A 27,874-nucleotide genomic window follows, 5' to 3' on the forward strand; every position below is an offset into this window, starting at 1 on the left:
GGAGCCTCTCGCCGGTGCCGAGGGCCCGTCCCGGGGCGAGGCGGGGGGGCGGCGGAGCGTGTAGGTGCGGACGCGAGGCCTGGACGGCGCGGCCAGGTGATGCTGGGCCCCTGTGCTTCTCCAGAGGAAAGGGGACCCCTTCCCACCACCGGCACCACAGAACAGCCGTGCCCCCGGGCTGCCCCAGCCAGGCGTTTGGACCTCAGCCCTAGAGGGAGTCGGGCAGCTGTGAGTTTGCCTGCCTCCGTTAAGTGCCCTTAGGATGCAGTGATCAAGGCATCAGGCTCTCCCTGCGGGAGGGGCTCTTCCTGCGCTGGTGAACTCGGTGCAGAGAAAAAGGACAGAATGATGCTCTCCGAGCAAGCCCAAAAGTGGTTTCCGACCCACGTGCAGGTCACCGTGCTCCAAGCCAAAGATCTTAAGCCAAAAGGCAAAAGTGGCACCAATGACACATACACTATAATTCAGCTGGGAAAGGAAAAGTACTCCACCTCTGTAGCTGAGAAAACCCTTGAGCCAGTCTGGAAGGAAGAGGCCTCTTTTGAGCTACCTGGGCTGCTAATGCAGGGGAATCCAGAGAAATACATCCTTTTCCTCATAGTTATGCACAGGTCCCTGGTGGGTCTGGATAAGTTTTTAGGGCAGGTGGCCATCAATCTCAATGACATCTTTGAGGACAAACAAAGAAGGAAAACAGAGTAAGTTATGTAATTTATTTTGAATTGGGGGGGAGCTTAGCTATTATCTGAATGGATTTCTGTTCTTGGAAATTATTTGTCTACTTGGGGCATTGGTTTTTGGACTGAAATATGACCCAGTTTTAAGCACCATATTTGCATAAATCTGAAGTAAAAATAGCCCTTGTGAAGACACATTTTTTTTTTTAAAGTGGAGTCTTTAATGATCCATTACTCTCGTTTGAGGTAAACCTCGTAAATAATTGAATATTTTGCTCAGGATTTTAAGTAAATTAACATTGTTTCACTACTTATAAGAGGACTGGGCCGTAGTGTTGATCAATTTAAATTATTACAATCTTTAAACATTACAATTTTCAGAAAATGGAACATTAGAAAAGTAAATCTGCCAATATGCCCTCTTCTATATATATATATTTTTTTTTTTTTTAATTTATTTTGTAGTTGAACTCTGAAGCTGTCAAGTGGTGAATTACCAAATTTAGAACTCAATATTTTATTTCAGCATTGTAAACACAGTTGGCTTTTATTTTAGCTCTGATTTCAGGGTCAGTAGTACATCGTGGTGGAGTCTAAAGCTATTAAAAGAAAAAAGTTTTAAAAGTATGTACAGACATCCTCATTCTTGAACATGGTTACTTCAAAGTTAGTTCTGCAAAGCCAGTGTGTTTAGACCGATTAAATGCTATCAGATTGGAAACAATGAGTAAATTCTTGTGATCAAATGACATATACAGTAAAAACATGAGCTTTTTAATAAGACTTCCAAACTTAGGTTAGATATATTCTAATTTTAAAAACCATAATATAAGTTAAAACTAGGATATTATGTCTTAAATTGAAAAATAGTATGTTTTCTGAGATAGTGATACCCCTTTCTTAAACTTATTATTACTCTAGTCTGAAAGAATGTTTAAACTGGATGGAATTAATGGGAGAAAAATATAGGTTGAATTTATAAGGGGGTGTCACATTGCAAAAATAGCTTTGCTGTTATAACTGATATTTATTTACGCTTTTAAAAACTTTCTTGATGATCTTATTTTCTTATATTTTAAAACAACCATGTCATGTTTTTTGTATACCTACCTTCCTGCAGATTTCTCTCGATTGAAATTTTTACTTTCATTGAAAAAATGTTTTTTAATCAGGTCTTTACCTAAGGAGCTAAAGGTTTAATATGTGTAAGGTAAAAGGGTAGAGAGATAAGTAATACTAGGAATGCCACAGGAAACTGAAGAGATGAAAATATTTTAGAAGGAGAGAAAATGGTTTAAATAAAGTGTAAAGTTGAATATATATGAGTGATTTTAATAATACTGGTTGATACCTATGAAGTAGCATTCAGTTATCTCTGAGGAGTTCTTCATCAAATTTAAACTGAAAAATAGATAATCACTGACTAATTTATTGCAAATTGCCAATTTTGGATGACCTTACTAAATAATATTAGAAGTGTTTTGAATGTAAACTTTTTAAGTTTATTGCATCTTCAAATTTGATACTGCACTTACAGTACTTTTAATGTTAATGAATGATATACTACAGGCCTTCTCTGAAATATAAATGTTCCAAATGAAAGTAGGCCCGACTGTGAACCCAGGGATTCTGAAGATGGAATACACTTTTAAAGTTTCTTCTTGTTTTACTCCTTATCTTTGACAGCATCACAGTTACAATAAATTTGGCTGTAAGCAATACTCTAATATCGTCGTCTCCCTACAGAAATTCTCTGTTGGCTACTAAAAAAAACGGATTAGGACTTTTGGGGAGGAAAATGCGTTTAAATGTTATCAACAGTGCTTGTGATGTTATTGCATTCAAAGTGATTTTCAGGTTATTAAATCCCTAAGATTTTCTTTGTGGATAAATGGAGACCACATATTTGATGAGCTCTCTTTATTCGTAATATTTCTAGTTTTTTAATATAGTTAATAGCTTCCTTTTGCAGCACAACTATACATATGGCCCAGTAAGAGACAGACCTGAGCCACTGGCGTATTGCAAGAAAGATATTTAATATTCTGCACATTGCTGAGCCTTGTCAGCATATTCCCAAGTGCTTTTTAGAAAATGGGTATGGGTGATGAAGGTGACCAGCTGATTTGGAAGTCCCATGCAACTGCTGGGTGTGACACTTTCTACTCTTGACACTCAAGACAAGGATTTACAGCTTGTCTTCCATGATAAGCAAAGAAGTGTGGTAGCTAAAAGTATCATTTGATTTATTTTTATACCTTGAAATTAAAAGCTTTTTTCCTTCTTTCAAGGAGAGGGATAAAGGGCCTGAGCCAGAACACTTTCATGAGTGGGACCTGGAAAGAGAAGTTTTCTGTATCTCCCGTTTTAATGGGCGTCTGGGTTGGTTCGGGCACAAGATTTAAGAAAACAATACAGTACTTAAAAATAGAATGGTAAAATTGTAATTTATGCTATTATGTTATATCGATTGATTTTTCTTTTTTTAACAGCAGAAGTGAGCGATGTTGATTTTTTTGTTTGTTTTTAATGCTCATGAACAGTAATAGCCGTCCGAGTGCCTAGGTTAGGTATGACTCAAGCACATGCAGGTTTTAGGACTTGTGTGTGCCGCTCTGCGGTGCACCTGCGTCCTGGCCTCTGGCACCCTTCCTGCCAATCTTGTCCCATTTCTGACCACACAGCACCAATTGCTTGGGAATAGTTCCCACATGTGTGATGGTTTTTGAACATGGACCTGTGCCCACTCAAAAATTGAACAGAGGCCATATACAGTTTAAATCTAGCACTCCAGAGGTGAAAAAATAAAATCAACATTACTCCACTAAGCCTCAAATGCTATGTCTTCCTTTTATCTTTTTAGAAGCCAGGGAAAACAAGTGCTATCTCTGGAATGATTCTTGAAGGTCTCATTAAGACTTCCCTGTTACATCACTTTCCAAACAAAGCAGCTAGAGTTATTTGTCATGCCTATATTTTAAGTTGGTATATTTGTTAAAGTTCTTTGCAGTTGGGTCTTTGGGTTTTTTTGTGTGTGTGTTTTACTTTTTTTGGTCAAGAAGGATGAAAAAGACTGTATTTAGAGTTTATATTCAAACACTGACTTGCTTTTATCCATTAAAGCTTACCTAAGCTTCAGTTCTCTTCACCAGAGAACAAAATGGTGCAACATACACGCAGACATACAGAGAGTTGTAGTGTCGTTGTTTTAAGAATATAGCTCTAGAAATGAAAATTCAGTAAACATTTATTTAGTGCAAGGAAAATTGCCTTCAAGAAGCTTACACTCCAGCAAGACAAAACCTGTGTTGCCCTTGTGATTGAGTTTCCTGATTAAATACAGCGTCCTGTGATATACAAGCTGGTATGCGTTTAACCTAATTAACGTATGTGTGGGTCATTAAATACAAAAGAACTACTATTTTCATGCAGCTGTTACTGGTCAGCTTTGTCTGTTTTCCTTGTTGACTCCAGTCTGACATTAAGAAGCTACTTATTCTCTGTTCCTGAGTTTCCTTTACTGTGAAATAAGGATTTTGGACTAAATGATTTATTTGGTCTCATTTCTAAAACTCTGTTTTTGATTTTTTTTCCCCTCAGATTTGCTATGCTGTGTTACATACACAGATCTGACATACTTGGTGTTTTTGTTTGCTTCTATTTTGTTTGGGGATTTGACGGGTGGGGGGGCACATTTTCTTGCAAAGTGTACTCACCTATTTTCTGAATAACCTGCAATATTAACAGAGCATTTCTTATGGATCATCCATCAGAAGGAGTCCATGCCCCGCCCCACCCCCGAAAATGCTCTGTTTTCCAAAACTGTGAGTTAATAATTGGGTATATAACCTTGCTTTGTTTTCAGGCTTTGTGAGTGTTCAACTTTGTGTTGTTGAAGGTTCTCTATTCCACAGAGTTTATTGCTGTCATTTTTTATTTCTAGTCTCTGAGTTTTCACATTTCACCATTTGCCTCAAATAAAGGGTTTTCTCTATTTAGGCTCTCAGGTTAATGCTTTCTGTTTTAAGACTTTCTGTTTTTTTTAAAAATTGCTTGTTTTGATGCAGCTAGATCTTAACTGATTAAATTGAAAATATTTCACTTGCATGTTACTTTCTAAGATGTAGCTGGTGTGTGTGTATATATATATATATATACACACACACACACACACACACACACACACACACACACACATATACATACATATTATGTGCCAGTTTTCTTTTGCCTGGAAAGATCTTTGAAACTAGTGTTCCACTTGATAGTAAATGCTAGCTTCTTCTGGTGTATTCTGTAAAATTAGATCTGAGTTATTTAAGAAAATTTAACACTTGCAGAGCTGTATTTAAATAATGACCTGTCTGCAGAAATGGGTATTATTCTTCATTGTTTAAGTAATGTGAAAACATTGTAGGAACTCTCATCTCTGCTGGAGTTTGTAGTTTTTTTGGCTGTTTGCCCTGTAGACTGACCATTTATGACACCAACAACTGGAAAAGTTTTCATGGATAAAAATACTGTAAATAAACCAAAATAAAATTTGCATTTTACACATCATTTGAAAATGGGCAGTGTAATTCACTCAGGTGACTAAAAGCATAAGATTTGGGTCCAGTTAAAATAAATTTTATTTGGCATTGTCACAGTAGCAAGTTATTGAAACAGATTCTAAGAGGGAGCACTTAAGCTTTCTTTTTTTCTTTAAAAATGCTTTACAAGATTTATTACCATTTGTCACTTCTTGCACTTTACTTATTTTGCATATTTTATTCAGGAAGAGGCTTTGACCCATTTCATATAAATCTGAATTACATTGTGGGCTTCCCCATTGGTTCAGCGGTAAAGAATCCACCTGCCATGTAGAAGCTGCAGGAGACACAGGTTCGATCCCTGAGTGGGGAAGATCCTCTGGAGGAGGGCATGGCAAGCCACTCCAGTATTCTTGCCTGGAGAATTCCATGGACAGATGAGCCTGTCGGGCAACAGTCCATAGCGTGGCAAAGAGTCGGACATGACTGAAGTGACTTAGCACACACACACACACAATTTACATCGTAAGCAATTTTCATGATGAACAAACTGTATGGGGTAGTCTCCCATGTTAACAAAATTATTTTAATAGCTTTTACAGAAGAACTATTTTGGCTCAGAGGCTGAATATTTTATTAAAAGTTTGGTTATTATTTTATGGTGCCCAAAAATAGTATGTATTGATGAATTATTTCAGGGTCTGTACCTCAGTGTCTTTTAATGCTAAAAAATATTCTTCAGCCATGAGCCACACTTGGACTAGATGGAAACATAATGGCTATTATTGGTAAGAAATTTTGATGCGTGATTTTCAAATTATGAAAGAAAAAGTTGTCTAAACAGCTTTTCAAAAAAGACTGATTCCTTCTGCATGTGATACATGGCAGAGACCTCCCTGTTTTTTTAAATGAAGCCATGAATAAAACCAGAAGCACTCTGGCTGACAGTTTCTCCTTCAGTGCTTAGATTGCCTTGATGTAGAGTAACTTTACCTAAAAAGCAATTTGTATACAACAGAGCTCGGTCATCCTCTCTTCATTACATATTACAACCCAGTTTTTCCTTCTCTTTAAGGTGGTTTAGATTAGAATCCAAACAAGGAAAAAGAGCCAAAAACAGGGGTGAGATAAAGGTCAATATTCAATTTATGAGGAACAATATGACAGCAAGTATGTTTGACTTATCAATGAAGGACAAAACAAGATCTCCTTTTGCAAAATTAAAAGATAAGATGAAAGGTAGAAAAACTGATGGGACGTTTTCTGATACATCTTCTGCAATCATTCCAAGTTCTCACATGCCTGATGCCCATACTGAATTTTCAAGTAGTGAAATACAGATGAAATCTAAACCAAAAAAGCCTTTCCTTTTGGGTCCTCAGCGACTCTCTTCAGCGCATTCAATGTCTGATTTAACTGGGGCCCACGTATGCTCGGAGAAGCTGAAGTCTGGCGCCGTTGCTCAAACGCATCTTCTTGGCCGCCAGATAGATTCCTTTGGAGCAGTTCCGGAAAGTGGTAAGTGATGTATGCATTCTTTATAGTTGATCCCGTGTGATCTGAACTACCTTCCTAATTTTTAAACTTTGACTTCTAAAGTTAGAGAATAAAAATTGAGGTTTCTTGCTAGCATTTTCTAAATTAGTCCTCATATTTATTGAGTACCTGCTATACTCAAAATTGGTAAGTTTAAAGACAGAGCTGGTTTGAATTCAATCCTGTATTTATAGAATTAGATAATAGAAATGAGTCTTGGTCTCTCTTCATGGCCTGGTTTCTTTTTCTTTTTTTTAACTCTTATTTCTCCTGTCTCAGAAGCCTGAAACATAAATGAATATTCCATTTCATCAGAATTTTCCTAGAAAAGAATCTTACTGTTCAGAAGTAAGAAAGTGAATTTGATACTACTGATGAAAGAACAGTGGGAATTTATACAGCACTATAGTGCTGAGCAGAACCTTTAGTTTTGACGTTATAATTTGTGTGATTGTTTCATTCTGAGCTGAGTAAATTACTAATTGTCTAGCAAGATACTAATTGTTATTAGCCTGCATACTGCTGTACCTTAGCATTTTAAGATTGTTTTCCTTGATTATTTTAAAAGGTTAATATCTTTAAATAGCTAATTGCTCTCATTCTAAAAGCAGCAGTATGCACACAGGATGTGTCAAATAGTGTGATATAATGTGTCACTGATTATGTACTAACTACAAAATTGTTTGCAGGAAGTCTCAAGTCTCCACACAGAAGAACACTGAGCTTTGATACTTCTAAAATGAACCAACCTGACAGCAGTGTGGATGCAGGTGAATCGGCTTTCGGAAGACAGAATGACCCATTTACAAATGTGACTGCTTCATTACCCCAAAAATTTGCAACACTGCCAAGGAAGAAAAATCCATTTGAAGAAAGCAGTGAATCATGGGACAGCAGCGTGAATTTATTTTCAAAATCAATTGAAGTAAGAAAAGAAAACAAGAGAGAAAAAAGGGAGAAAGTCAGCCTCTTTGAAAGAGTGACTGGAAAAAAAGATAGACGATCGGATAAACTTAACAACGGGGGAGCCGATAGCCCTTGTGACTTGAAATCACCTAATGCGTTTAGTGAACATCGGCAGGACTATTTTGATTATGAGTCAACTAATCCGTTTACAACAAAATTCAGGGCTTCAAATATAATGCCATCTTCAAGGTAAGCTTAAACGTGGGAAGTTGTGCTATTTTGGAAAATATTATACTTGAAAGTATCAAATATCCTTTGTAAATTCCTTTCACTTGATTTGAGAAAAATGCTAATCTTGTTTTTATAATTAATTTTGGAGCCAGGCAGTGTGTACATCTTTGGAACTGAACTTTTTATCTTAGAAGGATAAAAGATTCTTAATCCCCACCGCATTATATTTCTTTCTACTTAATGCTGGCCAGAAACTCTCAGAAACTTAGGGAGAAAACTATGTAGCTTTTGATGAGGTGTGGTGAGAGGGAATCACCAGTGGGTGCTAATTCAAGCCAGAAATCTAAGTGATGAGTTGGGTTTCTAGATGTTACTATTTTTCATTGATTGGTTGTGAACCAGTAGCAGCGTATGGACTATTCTTTAAGAAATACTGGCTTAAGTTAAGTATTAATGTTTTTTGTGAAAGTGTTAGTTGCTCAGTCATGTCTAACTTTTCGTGACTCCATGGACTTGAAGTCTGTCATGTTTCTGTATCCTTGGAAGCCATGGTTTTCTTTACAGGTGTTGACTATCCTTACTAAGGGCTTCCCGATGGCACTAGTGGTAAAGAATGCACCTGCCAGTGCAGGAGACTGAAGAGATGTGGGTTCAGTCCCTGGGTCTGGAAGATACCCTGGAGGAGGGTGGGGCAGCCCACTCACGCTTTCTTGCCTGGAAAATTCCATGAACAGAGGAGCCTGGCTGGCTACCGCCAATAGGGTCACAAAGAGTTGAACATGACTGAAGCGACTTAGCATGCACATACATACATCCTTATTAAATGGCTGTTTGGAGTAATGTTTATTGGAATCCAGTGAACCTTGGGAGTGCTATAAATACATCACAGAGCATCTGTAATGATCACTTACAGAAATAATCTATCATGATAAGGTTTAGATTGTCAAAATCCTGGAGTTTTCAGTTATGTTAATAGTACTTTTCTAGTTCCTTAGTACAGGTTGGAATTGTATGGCTTAAGTAAGATGATGCATTTTGCAGAAGTGAATGGTGGAATAGCTGATTAAGGAAACCTCAAGCTAAAAATAAGATGAAGCTATTGGAATCTTGTGCAGCTATCATGGAGGAGCATGGTAGACTGTTTGCCGTGAAACATAAACGTTCTTTGCCGGGGCAAGAACGTATGGTGATCAGACCCCAGTGAGAAACCTCCTCAGTGGCTCTGTGACCTCTCTCAACTTCCGCATCTCTGTCTTTGAAATAAGGAAAATGAGACGTTCTCAGTAGGATTGGGGGATGATAAATGATAAAGTGCGTGGCGTAAACCCAGGCCCCAGATAGGGCACCCATAACAGCGGTTGCTGTTAGTTTTATGTAGTGCCGTGTCATATTTTTATGTTTTACATATTTTTACGTTTTATGTAGTGCCGTGTCATATTTTGGTCAAGAACGTTGCTTTGTTTTGTCCCGCTATAAACAGAAAATAGTGCTAATAATCGCCCTTTTAGGCTTGTGATCTCCTGCCTGTCTTCTGATCTCTTAAAACATGAATTTAGAGTTTTCCGGGGAAAGCTAGTATTTCTTTTGTCTTCTTTTATCAAAATAAATGGATATTCACTGTAGCTTTGGAAAGTATTGTTCAGTTTTATTTATAGACTATACTTCAAAGAAATATGTTTTTATCATATGGTATTAATATTTTATTGAGAAGGCCATGGTTTTGATATGCTATTCCCAAATATTTCACTTTGTTATTTTACATACTGCACTTCACATATTGCCTTAAGAAGCTACACAGGTAAATAGACATGTAGTTGCTTTTTTCCCTTAACTGAGCTTTTTTTGGACCGAGTTATTGCCAAGAACTATCTGAGATAACTTAGAGACTGGGAGAAGGCAGTGGCACCCCACTCCATTACCCTTGCCTGGAAAATCCCATGGACGGAGGAGCCTGGTGGGCTGCAGTCCATGGGGTCACGAAGAGTCAGACACGACTGAGCGACTTCACTTTCACTTTTCACTTTCATGCATTGGAGAAGGAAATGGCAACCCACTCCAGTGTTCTTGCCTGGAGAATCCCAGGGACGGGGAAGCCTGGTGGGCTGCCGTCTATGGGGTCGCATAGAGTTGGACACGACTGAAGTGACTTAGCAGCAGTAGAGTCAAAGAAAAGTGAAAACAGTGGGATATGGTAGGAAAATGATTTTTAAATTATGGCAGTATGTGGAAAAATAGGTGTCCTCGAATTTTTAATTGCCTTATATGTGGCTATTTACATGAACTTAAAAATCAATGTTTTAAAAGTGAGTGTGGCGTTTTGCCAAATTGAGGCTTTGTTTTGGGTTACTTCAGTATTAATGCTGTGTCTATCAAAATTAGAGTTGTAATCCTAAAGGAAATCAACCCTGAATATTCACTGGAAGGACTGATGCGGAACCTCCAATACGTTGGCCACCTGATGTGAAGAGCTGTCTCATTGGAAAAGACTCAGATGCTGGGAAAGATTGAGGGCAGGAGAAGAAGGGGCAATAGAGGATGAGATGGTTCAATGGCATCATGGACTCAATGGACAAACTCTGAGAGATAGTTAAGGACGGGGAAGCCTGTTATGCTGCAGTCCGTGGGATTGCGAGAGTCGGATACAACTGGTAACTGAACGACAGCAAGATGATATATGCATCAAATGATTGCAAGTAGTGAAAAAACAATAGGTTTTTTCATTTTAAAATTTTCTCTTCTTCATACTCAACTAGATGCCAACTATGAAGACAAAAACATCTGTAGATTCCTTCGAAGTTACTCTTCCTTTTTATGTCACAAACCATCTTTGTGGTAAATGGAAAACATTTGCGGTGAAGGGGTTTGTTGTTGTTTCGTCACTAAGTCGTGTCAGTTCTTTGTGACCCCATGGACTGTAGCCCACCACGCTCCTCTGTCCTCTGCTAACTCCTGGAGTTTACTCAAATTCATGTCCTTTGGGTCGGTGATGCTATCTAATCATCTCACCCTCTGCCGCCCCCTTCTTTTGCTTCAATAAACTTTCCCAGCATCAGGGTCTTTTCCAATGAGTTGGCTCTTTGCATCAGGTGGCCAAAGTGTTGGAGCTTCAGCATCAGTCCTTCCAAAGAATATTCAGGACTGATTTCCTTTAGGGTGGACTGGTTGGATCTCCTTGCAGTTCAAGGGACTCTAAAGAGTCTTCTCCAGCACCACAATTCAAAAGCATCAATTCTTCAGCACTCAGCCATCTTTATGGACCAACTGTCACATTGTACATGACTGTACAAAACTGGAAAAATCAGTTTTGACTGTATGGACCTTTGTCAGCAAAGTGATGTCTCTTTGTAAATACACTGTGTAGGTTTGTCATAGCTTGTCATCCAAGGAGCAAGCATCTTTTAGAGATAAATTAATAGAAGGATTGACTATAAATAGATCTAGGAAGATAGTGCAGTTTGAATTTTTGAAAAGAACTTTGTCTCAAGTGGAGTTAGAAAGGATATAGTTAAGATAGTTTGGTCTGTTCATATTTTTCCTTCCAGTAGCATTCCTCAGTTATATGGGACACTTTCGATTTCTTACCTTAACATCTAAACCAAATGCACTTTTGAAACTATAGACTTGCATCACTAGGACACATGCTGTGAATTATTTTTTTTCCAGTAACGCTAAATAGATCTCTTTACAGAGTCCTCGGGACTCCTGTGACCGATGTCTGTGAGAAAGATGAACAAAGTGAAGGCTGAAATATGTAGGTGTGGAACTGAATTTTGTTCTTTGAGTAAACTGGTTCCCTGTGATCTCAGATACGTGGGAACCATATTGTTACTCTCTGGCTGAATAATGTGTGTGATCACAACTGGAGAATTTTCCTTATGCCAAAAAAAGGAACACTTTCTTGAAAGTTAGAGATTTTATTTGTTTGTAAGTAAAGTCGAGCTGAAGAAATCACCTATAATCACAAAAGTTACTGCATTTTGCTTCTGTTCTTGGAATAGATCCCATAGTCGTACGTAAAACTGAGAGAGGAAATGAGCTAGCTTTTTTGTTGGGTTACTTCAACATAGAGTAGGGCTCTTTGAAATCCCTTTCCCCGCAATTGCTAATTCTCAGTCTCTTTCCTCTTACCTACCCCCACTTCTCTGAACAGAAGTAACTGTTCCTTGTGCTGCAGCCTGGTCTCCCTAGGCCTGCCTTTCTGTGGGCATCCTGCGGTTCAGTAACCTGACTACTTTACCCCTGTCACCTCCATGAACAACATGAGGACAGAGCCTCCTTTTCATTCATCTTTTAACCCTTAATCTCCAGCGTAATGGTAGGTAGCAGGTATTGGAAAGCAGGTTTTGAATAAATGAATATGGTATAGCAGATGGATTTCCTAAAATACTAGTATTATCCCCTCATTCCCTTAGCCCCCTGCTTCCAGCTCAGTGTGGGCTGTGAAGGTCTTTCTGATAGACCAGAAACAGATCCATAAAGGCAGATGTGTGTATTTTTATTTACAACTAAACATGATTCCACTCCAGTATTCTTGCTTGGTGGGCTACAGTCCATGGGGTTGCAAAAGAATCAGACACGACTTAGTGACTAAACGACAACAACAAAAGATGGTTAGAAATCTAAATGAGTCTTAAAGGACTACTAAAATGTAATACTCATTCTGACTGGCACATTTCTGAAGTTTGTTAAGAATTCTGTATTATAATAGTTAGGATAGATTACCAGCTGCAGTAAACAACCTTAGATCTTATTGGCTTGTTCCAGTAAAAGTTTATCCCTCCTTATCATGACACGTGAGTGCTTTGTTCCATGCTGTTTCTTGGCTCCACACGGTTGCTCAGGAACCAGGCTCCTTGTAATACTGTTGTTTAATGTGCATCCCCCAAGGCTGCGCAGCAGAGAAAAAGAGTGGAGGATCATGCGGATGTCTTCATGTGCCAGGCCTGGCAGTGGTACCCATTCCTTGTTCTGCCGGTGTTCCGTTGGGCAGTGTTCAGTCGTGTCCTAGCCTGAGTGCAGCCAGTTAGGAAGCATGGTTTAGCTCAGACCCAGAGAAGAGCACTGGCTTTGAGTGCACAGTGGTGTGTGTCCTGGATGCCAGCTCTAAGAAGTCTGGATAACATTCTAACACTTGGTATGCTGTAGAAGTCCTGCTGCATATGTTATATGTGAAAGCGTAGCTGGAATTCTTAGAGTTTTCAGAAGAATGTTTTATCAGTTAACTATTGGTGTTGAGTTGTTTGTGTTTTAAAATTGCTGCTGCTCCTGTTTTTAATTACAAATCACAGGTAATTTAGCAGCATCATTATCAGCTAATGTTACGTGATTAACCCTACAGTTAAATAATTTAAAAAAAAATAGTGATTTTTTTACATCAGCAATGTTTAACTTTCCCAAAACCAATATTCCTGAATGTTTGTTATACCATTTTCAATAATTTGTTCATGATTAATTCTTCAACACTGGGCTATTTTCCCTCTGGAAAGTGGAAACAGGTAGGTATGTTCACCAAAGCAGATTTGCTTTTTTTTTTTTTTAAGAAGAGAGTCACAGCTAGACTGTTCTCTTAGGTGGGGACAGGTGACCAAGTTCTGGCTTACTGAAGGCTTAGTGGAAGAGAAGAATGGTCTGTCCTCCATATCCCTGGGTTCTTTGCATCCATGGAATCGAGCAATCTTGGGTCAAAAATATTTGGGGGAAAAAATTCTAGAAAGTTCCAGAAAGTAAAACTTGAACTTGCTGCTTGCTGGCAGCCATTTACACAGTATTTACCACTATTCATATAGCACTTACATTGTGTTGAGTGTTATAAGTAATCTAGAGATGATTTAAAGTATACAGGAAGGATGTGTGTAGGTTACATGCAAATACTAGGTTTTTTTATACAAGGGGCTTAAACATCTAGAGAGTTGAGTAATCTGGGGTCTTAGAACCAATACCCTACAGATACCAGCGGGTGATGTATACCAGTTTTAGGGCTAGTCCATGAAAACCTCCTATACAGCCCTCCATATTCCTTGCTTCCACCATACCCTGGACAGAAGGTTGGCAAACTAGGCTTGTAGGCCAAATCTGGCTTGCTGCCTGGTTTTTGGAAATAAGGTCTTACTGGAATGCAACTTGCCCATTTGTTTATGGATGCTTTTGTGCTGTAATAGTAGAGTTGAGTAGTTATGAAAGAGACTGTATGACCCACAAAGTCAAAAATATTTATTACTTGACCTTTTACACAGATAATCTGCTGAACCTGTACTAACTAATCTGTTGAACCTGTACTAACTAGATGGAGGTCTTTGGAGAGCCATAGATAGAATCCCTGAATGCATGTGAAAGGCCACCTCATAACAACAACTGCTGAACCTTGTTGTGAATAATAAATTTTCAGAATGTAAAATTACTGTGATGTTTGCATTTATGTATTATAGCACATAGCATCGTTATTTAGAGTTTAGGTCATAATGCCTCTTGTTCTGTTTAAGGAAGCCTAATTCAAAACACTTTCAGCGTTACTGGTTTGCAACACCAGATCCAAACTTCTGTTTCTGATTGTCAAGGATTATTGTGTTTTAGGCTTTTCTTAACTATTGAGTTTTTCTTTTACTGAACTTCACCTTTCTGTTCCAGGTGGGTTCATTTCCTTATTGCACCTCTCTACCCTGAGGTCTCTAAGCCTGGCCAGTTCCGTTCCTTGGCTCAGCTGTGGAATGCACTCTTTACTCGTCTGAGTGTCCTCAGACTGTCCTTGATGTTGAAAACTCTTTAATCCTGTCTTGATTGATAACATAGTGTTCCCTCCTGTGGAATTCTGCTGATATAGAACGTAATTGCCGAACAATGTTTATTCTGTCTCGGTTTTAGTTTTCCCAACTAACCTGTGTAAACTGTTGAACAGTTGTGCTGTATCTTCTTTTGTGGGTGCCTGCAGCACCCAGGGGCTTCCCAGATGGCTCAGTGGTACAGAATCCGCCTGCCAGTGCATGAGAGGCAGGGTTGATCCCTGGATCGGGAAGATGCCCTGGAGAAGGAAATGGTAACCCACTCCAGTGTTCTTGCCTGGAAAACCCCAGGGACGGAGGAGCCCGTGGGCAGCAGCCCATGGGGTCACAAAGAGTCAGATACGACTGAGCACGTGCGCGCAGCACCCAGATCACTGCTCATCCTCAGTGCTGACCGTCAGGGGCACCTGGGTTTTTTGTTTCGTTTTGCTTAAATCTTAGTTGAGTCCTACTGCAAGGTTAAATTAGAATCTTCAGTGGGTAAGCCCGGAAATAAAAGTCAGTGTTAAAAAAAAAGACTTCCTGCTGATTCTCAGGCTTAATAGTTACTGATCTGAATTACATCATTTATTTCATAAAAGTTCAGTAAGTACTTATATATGAACAAGAATCAGGAGTTGTGCTGGTAAACTCATAGTTGAAGAGACAGTTTAGTCATATTAGCTTTGTCCGCAGGGCCCTAAGTAAGTAGAGGGATCAGTGAGGAGATCGGCTTGACTAAAACAGGGATGCGGAGAGGAGTATTTATTTGGTCGAATGGCTAAGAAACAACTAAATTATAGTAGGCATTGAAGATCAATCAGAAATGTCTGACTGTTGAGTATTTATGGCATCTGTGGATGGATTGTTTTTTAGGATTCAGGTGACACCGAGGCATCAGTCGTGATGAACAGCATTTAAAAAACATGCTTGTGTTTGTACACTACCTGTAAGAAATTGAAGAGAACCTCGAATTTGTGATGTGTATTCTTCTGAGGTTCCAGTTTAGGACTGAAGAACTTCTCCTGCTTAAGGGAAGTCATTCATACAAGGAAAAAATTTGTAGTGTGTCTTATTCTGAAATTTAAAAAAATATATATAGTCGAGAACATAAGCCTACTCTGTAGGATGAGCTAATGCTGTTTGAGGTTAGAGGCAGCTCATTGAAGAGCAAGACCTTATGGGGAGGTATTTTTACCAGAGAATTTTGTTTTGGGAACATCCTCTTTAAGACCTGCACAAAGAACCTGCTTTCCTTTCATTATTTTCTGCCTTGTTGTAGTTGTGAAAACCATGTAAACAAACTCTTAGTTGGGCTATGAAAACTTAATGGTATATTGTATAATTCCATTCCTAGTACCCTTGACTTTATTAGAGTGTATATGCCTGTGTTTCCCTTTGCAGTATTTGCTGTGGAAGAATCTGTCCACATCTTAGCTCTGAACTTAAGCCAGTTATTTTTTAGGTCAGTGCATAGTGTCTGAGATCAAAATCTCATATTTATCATATGTACTTTACAATTTTGCATAATAGTATCAGTTCAGTTCAGTCACTCAGTCATGTCCAACTCTTTGCAACCCCATGGACTGCAGCATGCCAGGCCTCCTTGTCCATCACCGACTCCTGGAGTTTACTCAGATTCATGTCCATTGAGTCGGTGATGCCATCCAACCATCTTATCCTCTGTTGTCCCCTTCTCCTCCTGCCTTCAGTCTTTCCCAGCATCAGGGTCTTTTCCAGTATCTTTGATGATTGTCACATGCCTTTCTTAGACTGCAAAAAAAAAAAAAGTTACCTAGAGTATATATTTAAATATGTTTCTAATTTTCACAGCGAAAATCACCACAGGCTTTTGAGCATGTGACGATGACTATGAAGTTGTATAGTACGTCCATTAAAAAATAGACATGTGTTTATTTTTCAGGGTTATAGTAAACAAATCATCCTAAAGAAAAGACCTTATTCATAGTTTTAAAGCCATCATTTTTATAATGTTCCTTACATTTTTTTTTCCTATTTAAATTTAAAACACAGTCTTTGGTTTAATAAACCTCACCCCACATAAGGTTTATTTTAATAGCAGTGTTTACTTTTTGTCCATATTTGTCTAATGTTAAAGATAATCTGCCTGTTATTCATGGCAGCCTATAAATCTTTTTTACACAGCTGACAATTTGTAGCTTCATTTATGAGACAGAAAACAAAAACTTTTGAGATGATTTTTAGAGCCATTAATCCATTAGTGCCCAGGGATTTACAGAATGTATCTAATGAAAGGATGACTGGGAGCCTGAAATATGTGATGTGATTAGTTCCCTTAACACTAACTAGAACTTTTATGCTTAACTCCCCAGATACGACTTGAAACTTTTTTACCCTTTGTCATCCTAATACTCATTATAATAGCTCTCATTAATTGGTACAACTCCCAGTGGGTTAATTTGAAGATACCAGCCATGCTATCCTTTTGCTAACTTACTAATGCAAATTGATATTTATAGACTTCAAAATTGAAAACAAAAAAAGCCCTAACAGAAAAGGACAAACTTTGCTAAGTTATTATTATTTTGAGCTGAGAGATTGAGATACACAGAGAATCTGTTGAGAAAAGAAAACAAGCCAAAAAAAAAAAAATCCATAAAAACTACTGTAGGCTAATAAACTGATGTGAAAATTTCTCAATTTACAGCACTTGACAGGTGCTAAAAGAAAAGCATCTTTAATTTTAATGTGTTGTTAGGACCTCTTTAGAGAGACTGTACAAGTTATTAACAAGGTCCTCTGAGACAGGAGACGGGTAATTAACAAGACCTATGGAGATATAGTTTAGGTAATTAACGAGCTCTTAGGCACTGGACACAGGATAACACATAGCGAGTCCAATACTTAAAGAGAACAGGTTGTTATGATATGATCAAATACAAGATGTAGAATGTAAGTCTTCTTGAAGTTTCTGATAGGAAAATACAAGATTATATTCTAGTGACCTTAATGCACTAATTTTTATAAATCAATATGTAAATTTTTTGCTTTAAGATAGAATTTGAGATAATTATTTCTTTGTAAAATCAACAAACAAGGAAGCTTGTTACATATAGATTAATAATCTTCATTAATTGCCATTAATGAACTTTGAGAACAATACATTGGAAGGACGTAACTTCTGTGATTCAGACTGCGCTGTGCGTAGTCGCTCATTCGTGTCCGACTTTTTGCGACCCCATGGACTGTAACCCCCCAGGCTCTAAATTTAGACTATTCTGTTTATTTTTCACCTATGGGCTGTTGATTAAAACTGCCTGTTCCAAATGGGCAGTCCACTTTCTTTGAGCTTTAAAATAGTCAGGATCTAGGCCAGAGAGGACTGTCTTCCATCAGTTCAGCTTTTACGTAATACGCAAGATCAGATCAGATCAGATCAGTCACTCAGTCGTGTCCGACTCTTTGCGACCCCATGAATTCCAGCACGCCAGGCCTCCCTGTCCATCACCAACTCCCGGAGTTCACTCAGACTCACATCCATCGAGTCAGTGATGCCATCCAGCCATCTCATCCTCTGTCGTCCCCTTCTCCTCCTGCCCCCAATCCCTCCCAGCATCAGAGTCTTTTCCAATGAGTCAACTCTTTGCATGAGGTGACCAAAATACTGTAAGGGTCCCTCCCGTATTTTCTTAGGGTACCTTTAAGTCTGAGATTAGATGGTCTCAATTTCAGATACTTGGTCTAATTATTTCCTATGTAAATTTGAAATTGTTGGGGTATGAGTTGAGATCTGGTTCAGAAAACTCCCAGTCTGTAAGCCTTTATTAAAACATGCTATACTCTAAAGGTTAAGAATATGAAGAAAGCCCTTGCAGGTCTTCTAATTCATTCCATTGCTTCCTCTGTGTTGTCTGCTCAAGTCCATCAGAATGACTTTTTCTGAATTTCAGATCTCATAATCAAATGATGTTTTCAGTTTTCATTATTTTTGGATGAATAAGCTAGAACTAGGTCTTGTGCTGGAATATAGGAGGAGCCTGGCGGGCTACAGTCCATGGGGTTGCAAAGAGTCGGACATGACTGAGCAACTACACTTTCACTTTCGTATTTGCTATATATAAGGATAGCAGAGGTTATTAAGGTACAAATCCTGCTCTAAGAGCTCATCAAAACAGGCACATAAAAATTAGGTCTAAATTCCATGCTAAGGACTGGCATTGTATCAGCATTGGGGTACTATGAAAGATTTTTACATTGGGTTGTGATACCATCAGAGTAATATCTTCAGTATTCTGTAGCATGGGGATTTCCTGGGGCCAGGAGTGGCAGCAGGGAGGAGGCCTTGGAGCAAGAGAACAAGTTAAGAAGTTACCATGATTGTTGAGGTGAGAGTTTGATTGAGGTCACTTGGCAGTGAGGATGGAAAGAAGGGAACATCTCTGAGATACATTTCTGGACTAACATAGATGGGATTTGACCATTCTGCCTGTGTGTGTGTGTAGGGGAGGGATGTTGGGGGACTGGTAAAGGAGAAAAAATGAGGAGGATCATTTAAGTGATATGTCTTTAATCAATGTCTTAAATTTGATGAATCACAGTACTGTAAGAACTGTATTGTAGCAATGTCAGATCTTTAGTCTTTGAATCAAACTTGGCATTCCAGTCTTGATGAAGAGGTTTGAGTTTTTTGTGTTTTTAATGTGATGCTGTTTATTTTAGAATTTTGTTTTTAGAGAATAGGACTTACATATTTTGAGTTATTGGAGACAAGGAAGTTAGTGTCAACCTAATAACAGTTCATGAGAGTTTGTTTTTGAAACCTGGAAAATACTTCAGGTTCTTTGAACTCAGGAATGCACATTTCTATAACTGCTTATGGACTTAATGCATTAAAAGTGTATTCACCTTAACACTGTTATTACTCCATGCATTTCTCTCCAGTGGCTTTGGCTTTACCAAGTCTTGCCCCTTGGGATCCCTTTTGTCAGTTTCTCACTAAGAATAACTTTTCTTTCTTTTATGCTTTTCCCTTGTTTGTGCACCGCTTTTGTAGGCCTCCTGCTTCGATGTTTAGAGCATTTCTTTTTGGACTGCTGTGTCCACATCACCTGTGGTTACCCTTCATAACAATAAAGCTTTAATTTTTTAAATACAGGTGCTATTTCTATATATTTAACATGTGGTGGTAGTGTTACCTGTGGCCAGAGTGTTTTAAATAGCTGCTGGTGATAGAAATTAATTAATTTGATTTGGAATTGATAGGAAGCAATTAATTTGATTTGGAAATCATCTTCCTTATATGCATTTAGCTAGTTTCTAAGAATATTAGGATTCAGACATTTGACATTTGTCTCCTTGAACTTATATTTTAAATATAAATTATCTTTGATTTGATATACTAATACAATTCAGTATTATATAACAGAAGCTTCCCAGGTGACTGAATGGAAAACAATCTGCCTGACAATGCAGGAGATGTAGGAAATGATGATTCGATCCTGGGTGGGGAAGATTCCCCTGGAGGAGGAAATGGCAACTGACTTTAGTATTCTTGCCTGGACAATTACATGGACAGAGGAGCTTGGCGGGCTGCAGTCCATGGGATCGCAAAGATCCCAGCATGACTTAGTGGACTGAGCGTGCGCACATGCACACACATCATATAACAGATAATAATTATAATGTAAATGTATTCAAATCAATATAAATATTAAAGTACAGTATTATGTAACTACTTTAAATATAGTATACAGCAAATAAAAATGTTTTATGTATTTTATATATTTATTTTAAGCTTAGATATCTTTCTGACAAAGTGCTAATACTACTTAATAGCAATTACATGGGTCAGTTTACCCAGAATAAAACTTAATTCAAATTGCCAATTTTTAAAGGTCATTTCAACAAACATGTTTGTAAAACTCTACAGGGGCTGGAGGTGGATGAGTGAAGATGAGATTCATAGGTTACAAGTAGCCTCCTAAGCTAGGGAGTGGGACGTGTAAGCAGTGACCAGTAATCCAGGCCGAGTGAACTGTGTTGAATACGGTTTGTTATGAGAAGGGAGGAAGAGCTTGCTAGAGATTGGGAAGTGCTTCTTCAAGGAAGAGGCCTTTGAACTTTTGTTCTTGACCATTGAACGAGATTTTTCAACTTGGGGAATGAGTAGACAGAGTAGTTTTTAGTACATAGCAAGGAAGCTTATTTTAAAAATTGAGAGATGCATTTTGAAAGAATGTTTTATAACAGTGACTATATACTGTTTTGTCTTTAATTGTCTGCTAACTACCTAGTAATTTTACCATTGCTTTTCTAGTTGGAGTCGTAGTCTGTCTGTCGTTCCCTGCCTGGTAGGTTCCTGAGGAAGTGTGTTTGCTCCTTTAGGCTACCAGGAGCCAATTAGTGAGTGCCCTGCGGCAGCTCTGCGTTAAGAATAACAGCCTCTTTGTTATGGAGCCTGGTGTGGGAATGGGGATATTCAGGTTAATCACATGTTTTGTTTACTTGAGGTGTACAATATATTGTTTCATGTAGATTTTTTCACTTTCAAAGAAATTAAGTTTCCCAAATAAATTAAAAATGGAGATCGTACCAGATATAACTTCATGTTTGATTCATAAGATATATTTGATTAACTACTTCTACCAGAGGACTTTTCAGTGTTATGTAAAAGTATAAATATAGTCATAGTAGAATATCCTAAAGCAAGTATAGGATAGGTATCAAGAATTCAGGTTTAGGACTCAGGTCTGGATTTGAGTCTCTTGAATAGCTGTCTGACCTTACTTAGCCTTTCTAAGCCTCATTGTAAAATGGGATAACAGCCTTGGTGTTATGGAAGAAATTACGTGATGTTAGGCACCATAAAGTGCTAAAGGTAGGTTTGCCACGTGGTAAAGCTGGAAATGGTAGCTCTTGCTGTGGTCTTACTACAAAGCATCTGTAGAATCTAGTAACGATTGCTTTAAATAAGTTAAATTATTTACAAGTAACTATATTCTCAGCTTTAAAAATCATAAATCATAAAAGAACTTAGGAGTTCATATTTTTCGCTGACTGATAAAGAACATACATTTGGTAAAAAGAAATAGACATAAAAATTCTTTTCAATGTGTATGTTCAGTAATAATCTTTGATGAAATAAACTGTGTACCACATTGAAATTAAGTAAAAATATTCCCTATTTAAGTAGAAAATTTATGACTTTGAAGGCAGTGTATAATCCCGTGTTCAGAAATTATTACATAACACTAATAAGAACAGTGCAGGGTAAATATCTAAGCTGTGGCTTAACCTTAAAGCTTGATGAGTTTTTCTAAACTCACATGACTGAGTTCAAATTAAATTGTTCAAAGCTATCAGAGTAAGAAGGATAACTGCTGCTTATGGAAAACTCCTCAAAGTTTTGAGTCTGCTTTGGGAAAAGGCTTCCCTGCCTTAGGAAATTCACACAGGTATCAGTATATCCCTTCTAACCAAATAAGTGGGTACTTGTCTTATAAATGTTATTTTCTTTTAAAAGTTCTTGTTGGGAAGAAGAGGCTAGAAAGTATTTTTACATGGAACAATAATTTTTTTTCTGGCAAAATTACACAATGTTAGAGTCCTAGAAAACCAGCTCTTAACTTGCCAAGACTTCTTAAGGCTGGGCTTTTCAGCCTAAGATGTAGCATAGCCAGAAATCTCCCAGTCACCCTAGCAGCTCTGCTTCCAAGGAGGATACATACACCGAGCCTGGGGTTTGTGTCACCCTGAGGAGAGGCCCCAGGAAGTCCAGTGGCCTCGTGTACCTCGTCTTGAAAGCTCTGCAGAGATGATGGTTTAAGGAAGCAGGTGCTTTCTGGCCACAACCCCTTGCAGGATGTTCTTGAACATTGGAGGCCGTCCTGGTGACCAGAGGGTGCCAAGGCTTCTTTTCCAGAACTTGGGCTTCCTGGTGGCTCAGACGGTCAAGAATCTGCCTGCAATGCAGGAGACCCCAGGTTTGATCCCTGGAGAAGGAAATGGCAACCCACTCTAGTATTCTTGCTTGAGTAATCCCATAGACAGAGGATCCTGGTGGGCTACAGTCCATAGAGTTGAAGAGTCACACTGAGCAGCTAATACTTTGACTTTGTTTTTGGCTTTGTCGTGGGTGCAGAGCCAGCTTGTGGTACTTTTGGCCAGGGGCACTGTGCACCAACTTGCTTTTGTCCCCTCTTTCATGGAAGAGTTACCTCTGCCTAGATTGTCTTCAGCCTGTCAGGAAAAGGCTGATCAAGGCTGGGTTGGTCTTGATCACAGAGAGAGCCTGTGCTGGGTCTGGCCCTGTGAAGGGCCCTGGTGCCTTGTTCTCATCACTCCTGCCCAGTTTCACTGTTGGGCTTCCAGAGTAAACAGAACTTGCTTCCTACCCGTTCCCCATACCCTCAAAAAGACTCCAGTGAATATATGGCAGACAGTGGGCCACGGTCTACTCAGAGCAACAGGATAATCACAACACAATTTCCCAGACTGACAAGGTTCCTCAAAATTTAAGGAGAAAAGATTTTTTTGTGTTAAGACAAACATGATTATGGTGTGGAATAAAATGTAAAAATCTACCTGAATTTTTAAGTTAAATTTTAGATGTCAAGGCAATCTATGCTTGTTGTCACGTTTGTTCTCATGCATCAGGCAGAATACTAACGAGAACAGAGTTTGAGAAGCTTAGTTTTAAAGAAATGGCAAACTCTCGGAATTCATAGGGCTTGTGTTTGGAAATTCGTAAGTTGATCGACTATTTTTTTATTTTGTTGTCTGCTATTCAGTTTAACTACATTTTATTTATAACTAATTCTTTTTTCACCAGGAAAAAACCGTAAGTTAAACTTGATCAAACATAATATTCTTGATGAAACATGCCTTAATTTCATGGATATCCTTCAGTCCTCAATGTTTTAGGACTTTGTTAATAACATAGAGATTTCCATACCATGATAGAGAAGCAGCTAGGTCTGAGTTTGCTGTCCATGATCTGTGGTGTCACTGACCACAATTTCTTAATTATCTTGCCTACGAGATCTCATAAAAGATACCCTGTGAGAATAATAATAAGTAAATTACTGTTAATCCCCACGGACATTTATGTGTTAGGTTCTGTTTTGCCATCCAGGTATCAGTGTGCATGCCCAGTCCCAGGAGAGATAATGGAGTATTTTAATCTCTAGTAACATTAATTTGATTTGGTACTCACTTCCCCCAACTCCCCCTTCAAAAGAAAGGAAAAAAGCAGTGTTGAGTTGCACCTTGACTCTTAAGCCCTATTTGCATGTGTAATAGACATAATTGAAATGTGCCGAAGGTTTTGTTTTTTAGTGGAATCTCTCTACCAGCACTTCATTTTTAAAGGCTTTTATAAAAGGAATTGTTAACATTCTTTGAACTCCTTTAACATTGAACCTCTATAAATTGTTTTCAGGATTTACCAGAGAATTTTCAATTTAATCTGTATTGTGATCAAATACCCAAAGTGGTAGACCTGGTTGGTAAACTGGCTAGTGGAATGGATTTTATTAGAAGTCACCAGTTTGAAACTTATTTCAATTCATATTGGCAGTTTTAAGTATCAGAGTAATTATATCTTAAAAAGAATGAACCGCCCCCCGAGTAATACGCTCTCAGGTCTAGATCAAAGTGATCTTCATTATTGAGAAAATTGATTTCCTCTGCTCTTTGGGGACTTGATTATTTCCTGTTGAAGCCTTTATTGATCACCTATTTATTCAGTCAATTATTAGCTCAATTTTTATTAAGCACTGGCTATTAATTTATTCAACATACATTTGTTAAGCATCTGCCATACCCTAGGTACTGTGTCAGATGTTTGGACTGAAAAGATTGAGATATTGTTCCCTTTCTTCAAGGAGCCTGTGGTAGAAAGGAATAGAGAGTTCAGGGATTAAGATAAATACCCAAAATGCAGACTTAAAAAACAATTGTTTATAGAGCAGTTTGAGATCACAGCAGAATTGAGCAGAAGGTACAGAGATTTCCCATATCATCCTACAATCACACAGATACAGCTTCTTCCATTATGAACATTCCCCACTAGAGTGGTAAATGTTTGTTAAAACTGAGGGACCTACATTGACACATCAGAACTATACACAGTCTGTGGTTTACATTAGGGTTCATTCTTGGTGTGCTATATTCTGTGGCTTTTGACAAATGTGTAATGACATGCCTCCATCTTTATAGTATCATATGGAGTATTTCCACTGCTGTACAAATCTTTTGTGCTCTGCCTATTGACTGGTCCCTCCTCCCCGACCCCTGGAAACTACTGATCTTTTTACTGTTTCTGTAGTTTTTGCCTTTTCCAGAAGGTCACATAGTCAGAATCGTACAGTCTGTGTAGACTTTTCAGCTTGGCTCCTTTCACCTAGTGACGTGCACTTAAGGTTCCTCCACATTCTTTTCCTGACCTGAGAGCTTATCTATTCATTTCTTAGCACTGGGTAGTATTCCACTGTCTGGACATACCAGTTTATCCACTTAGCTACTGGAGGACATCTTGAGTGCCTCCAAGTTTTGGCTGTTAGGAATAAAGTTTCTGCAAGCATTTGTGTGCAGGCTTTTGTGTGGACGTGATTTTCAGCTTCTCTGGGTGGACACCGTGGCGCGCAGGGGCTGGCCTGTGTGGTCAGTGCTCCCGTTGCCCCACACCTGCGTCCGCCTTAGGCGGTGTCCGTGCTGTTGGTGTTGCGGATTTTGGCCTTTCCGGTAGGTGTGTGATGGTATCTCATTGTTTGCATTTGTTTTTCCTCAGTAGCATATGTTGGACATCTTTTTATGCCTAATGCCATCTGTATGTCTTCTTTGATGAGATCTGTTGGAATCTTTGGCCTGTTTTTAAATCGGATTATTATTGTTGACTTTTAAGAGTTCTTTGTATGTTTTGATAACAGTCCTTTATATCAGATATCTTTTTCATATATCTCCTCTCAGTCTGTGACTTGACTTTTCATTCTATTAAGTTTTTTTTTTTTTTTTTTTTTGTACAGCAGAAGTTTTTAATTTTAATTAAGTTCAACTTGTAAATTTTTTCTTTCTTCATGGATCATGCCTTTAGTGTAATATCTGAAAAATGATTACCATACCCAAGATCATCTACATTTTCTTTGTGTTATCTTTTAGGAGTTTTGTAATTTTGTCCTTTACATTTGGGTCTGTGATTGATTTTGAGTTAATTTTTATGAAGGATGTAAGGTCTGTATCTAGGATCATACACTTTACATTGGATTTAGCACTTTGTCATTTAAATGTTCCATTTTAAATCTCTTTTAATCCTAATTTTTTGAAATAGGAATGAAATTTTTGTTTCCTAATTAAGAATAAATTATATACGAAATGTAGAGCAATTTAATAGGTTGTACCTGGGTGCTGAGTGGTGGGCAGTAAGTTTGAAAAGATATAATTAAGCACAATAGGCTTTGAAAGCCATTCTAAGAAATTTTGTTATTGTCCTGGAGGACGTGGGAGGCCAGTTCTTTGAAAGAAGGATGACGAGGTTAGACTTGAGCTTTAGAATATCCTACCCACGCCTGTTGCATAGCTAGATGGGATGGAAGGAGGGTGGTAGAGCCTGAGAGGAAGCTGTTACTGTGGTCCAGGCTGTTTTAGTGTAGGTTGTCATGTGGTCTCATGAGCAGAAGGGTAACCAACATTGGAAATGAGTAGCAAGGAAACAATGAGAGATCCACGTCCAGAAGCTGAGTGGGGAGAAGCTGGCTGCCTACTGATGAGGCATGCAAGCTGAAGGCTGGAGTCAGGGGTGCCTCTGAAGCAAGACTTCACCTTTTTGTACCAGAAGAGGAAAGTCAGACAGAACTGATAGAAGAGTCAAGGTGATGATGGGCTAGGGACAACTTTGAGGCGCAAGTAATATACCCAGTCTGAGACTGAACAGACTTTTGTAAAGGAGGTATTGTTACAAAGGATAAAGCAGTTGTGGTTGAAGATTAAAGATGTAGCCGTCATCAGTCCACATAGTGGTGGCAGCTGAAGTAGAGGGAAGATACGAAATCACCAAGGTAGAGTGGAAAAAGAAGTTTGAAAGCAGAACCTTTAGAAATAACTAGTGTCTTCCACCTAGGGCAGAATGAGGAAGATAACAGGTAGTCAGAAACATAGGAGAAAATTTAGGCCATCACAGATCACAGATCTCAGAAAGAGAGAATACTCTTCAAAGAGAACTGAGAGGTTAAAGAGAATGAGGCTGTTGCTGTAAATAAAAGTGATTTGTTGTTAACCTTCATAAAAGCGGCGGTGAGGATGTGTTTCAGGTTAGTTACAAAGGTGAGTCAGTGAAGTAACAAAGACGGCAGGAGGGGCTTGGGAGGAGTTAGAGATTGGCAAAATGAAAGTGAGGAAACATCTGAGGGATGATGGGCTAAGTATGCTCTGGTGAGAGGGGTGAGTAAATGCAGATGGATTAGGAAACAACTGGGATGTTGGGGGTCCACAGAGCGGGTCCGATAGGAGCAAGGGAGCGGGAGAATCCGAAGGTGCGATGGATCAGATGGGATTTCGCCTATGAGATCTTACTGTGGGAGACTATATTCCAGTGTGTTGATTCCTGTTCCTTGGGAAACATGTTTAAAGGAGTTCTGTTCATGAAAATGTGTTATATATTGGAAGGTGCCATAATAAAGTATAGTAGTAGTATTCAAATCCCAGTCACTTCAGTTATACCATTTCAGAACTGCAGTTTGGTTTTCTTTCTTTTTTATTTTAAATTATTGAGTGAACAGTGTATGGCGTTTATTGTGTATTCTTACATCAGTTAAATTCCTAGCAGGAAACAGATGACACACTCAAAGTGAGTAATTGAAGAAAGTTGAATGAAGAGACCGCGTATGGAGGGCTGGCTGGGGTTGGGACACCAAGGAAGGCTATTGTAGCACTAGGGACCTGCCGTGTCTGGAAGGGACTGCCACACACAGTGTGAAGGGACAGCTGTGGCTGTTTGTACAGAAGCTACTGGCAGAGCTGTGGTGCCATGGGGCTGAGACCCCTTCTTTCTGTCCTCCAGTCTCTTGCAAGTATCTCCCAGTGGTCAAGCACAGCTGGAAACCAGTGGGCGAGGGGCCCAGGTGACGAACTTTCCAGCGATCAGCCATCTTGGGTGCAGAGATGGGCAGAATGGAGCGGGGGAGTTCAGAGGGGACAGACAAAGAAGTTCAGTACCTGTTAATTTTCAGCCTTTGTTCTGTCTGTAAGAATGTCTGGGTCT

General features: G+C 38.8%; 1 protein-coding gene across 2 annotated transcripts in view; it reads left to right on the forward strand.

Annotated features, from left to right (window-relative positions):
* Positions 1-6: 6 nt before the first annotated feature.
* The window catches only part of RAB11FIP2 (RAB11 family interacting protein 2 (class I)), a 43,689-nt gene continuing 15,821 nt past the window's right edge, over positions 7-27,874 (forward strand). For both annotated transcript variants that reach the window (XM_010859274.1, XM_010859275.1), the window contains exons 1-3: positions 7-698; positions 6,285-6,727; positions 7,435-7,900. In XM_010859274.1, the coding sequence (XP_010857576.1) occupies positions 346-698; positions 6,285-6,727; positions 7,435-7,900 (1,262 nt within the window). In that variant the 5' untranslated portion in view covers positions 7-345. The remainder of the gene's footprint in view (positions 699-6,284; positions 6,728-7,434; positions 7,901-27,874) is intronic.

The sequence above is a fragment of the Bison bison genome, unplaced genomic scaffold (genome assembly GCF_000754665.1).
Source record: "Bison bison bison isolate TAMUID 2011002044 unplaced genomic scaffold, Bison_UMD1.0 scf7180017864456, whole genome shotgun sequence".
In the NCBI taxonomy this organism is placed as follows: domain Eukaryota; kingdom Metazoa; phylum Chordata; class Mammalia; order Artiodactyla; family Bovidae; genus Bison; species Bison bison.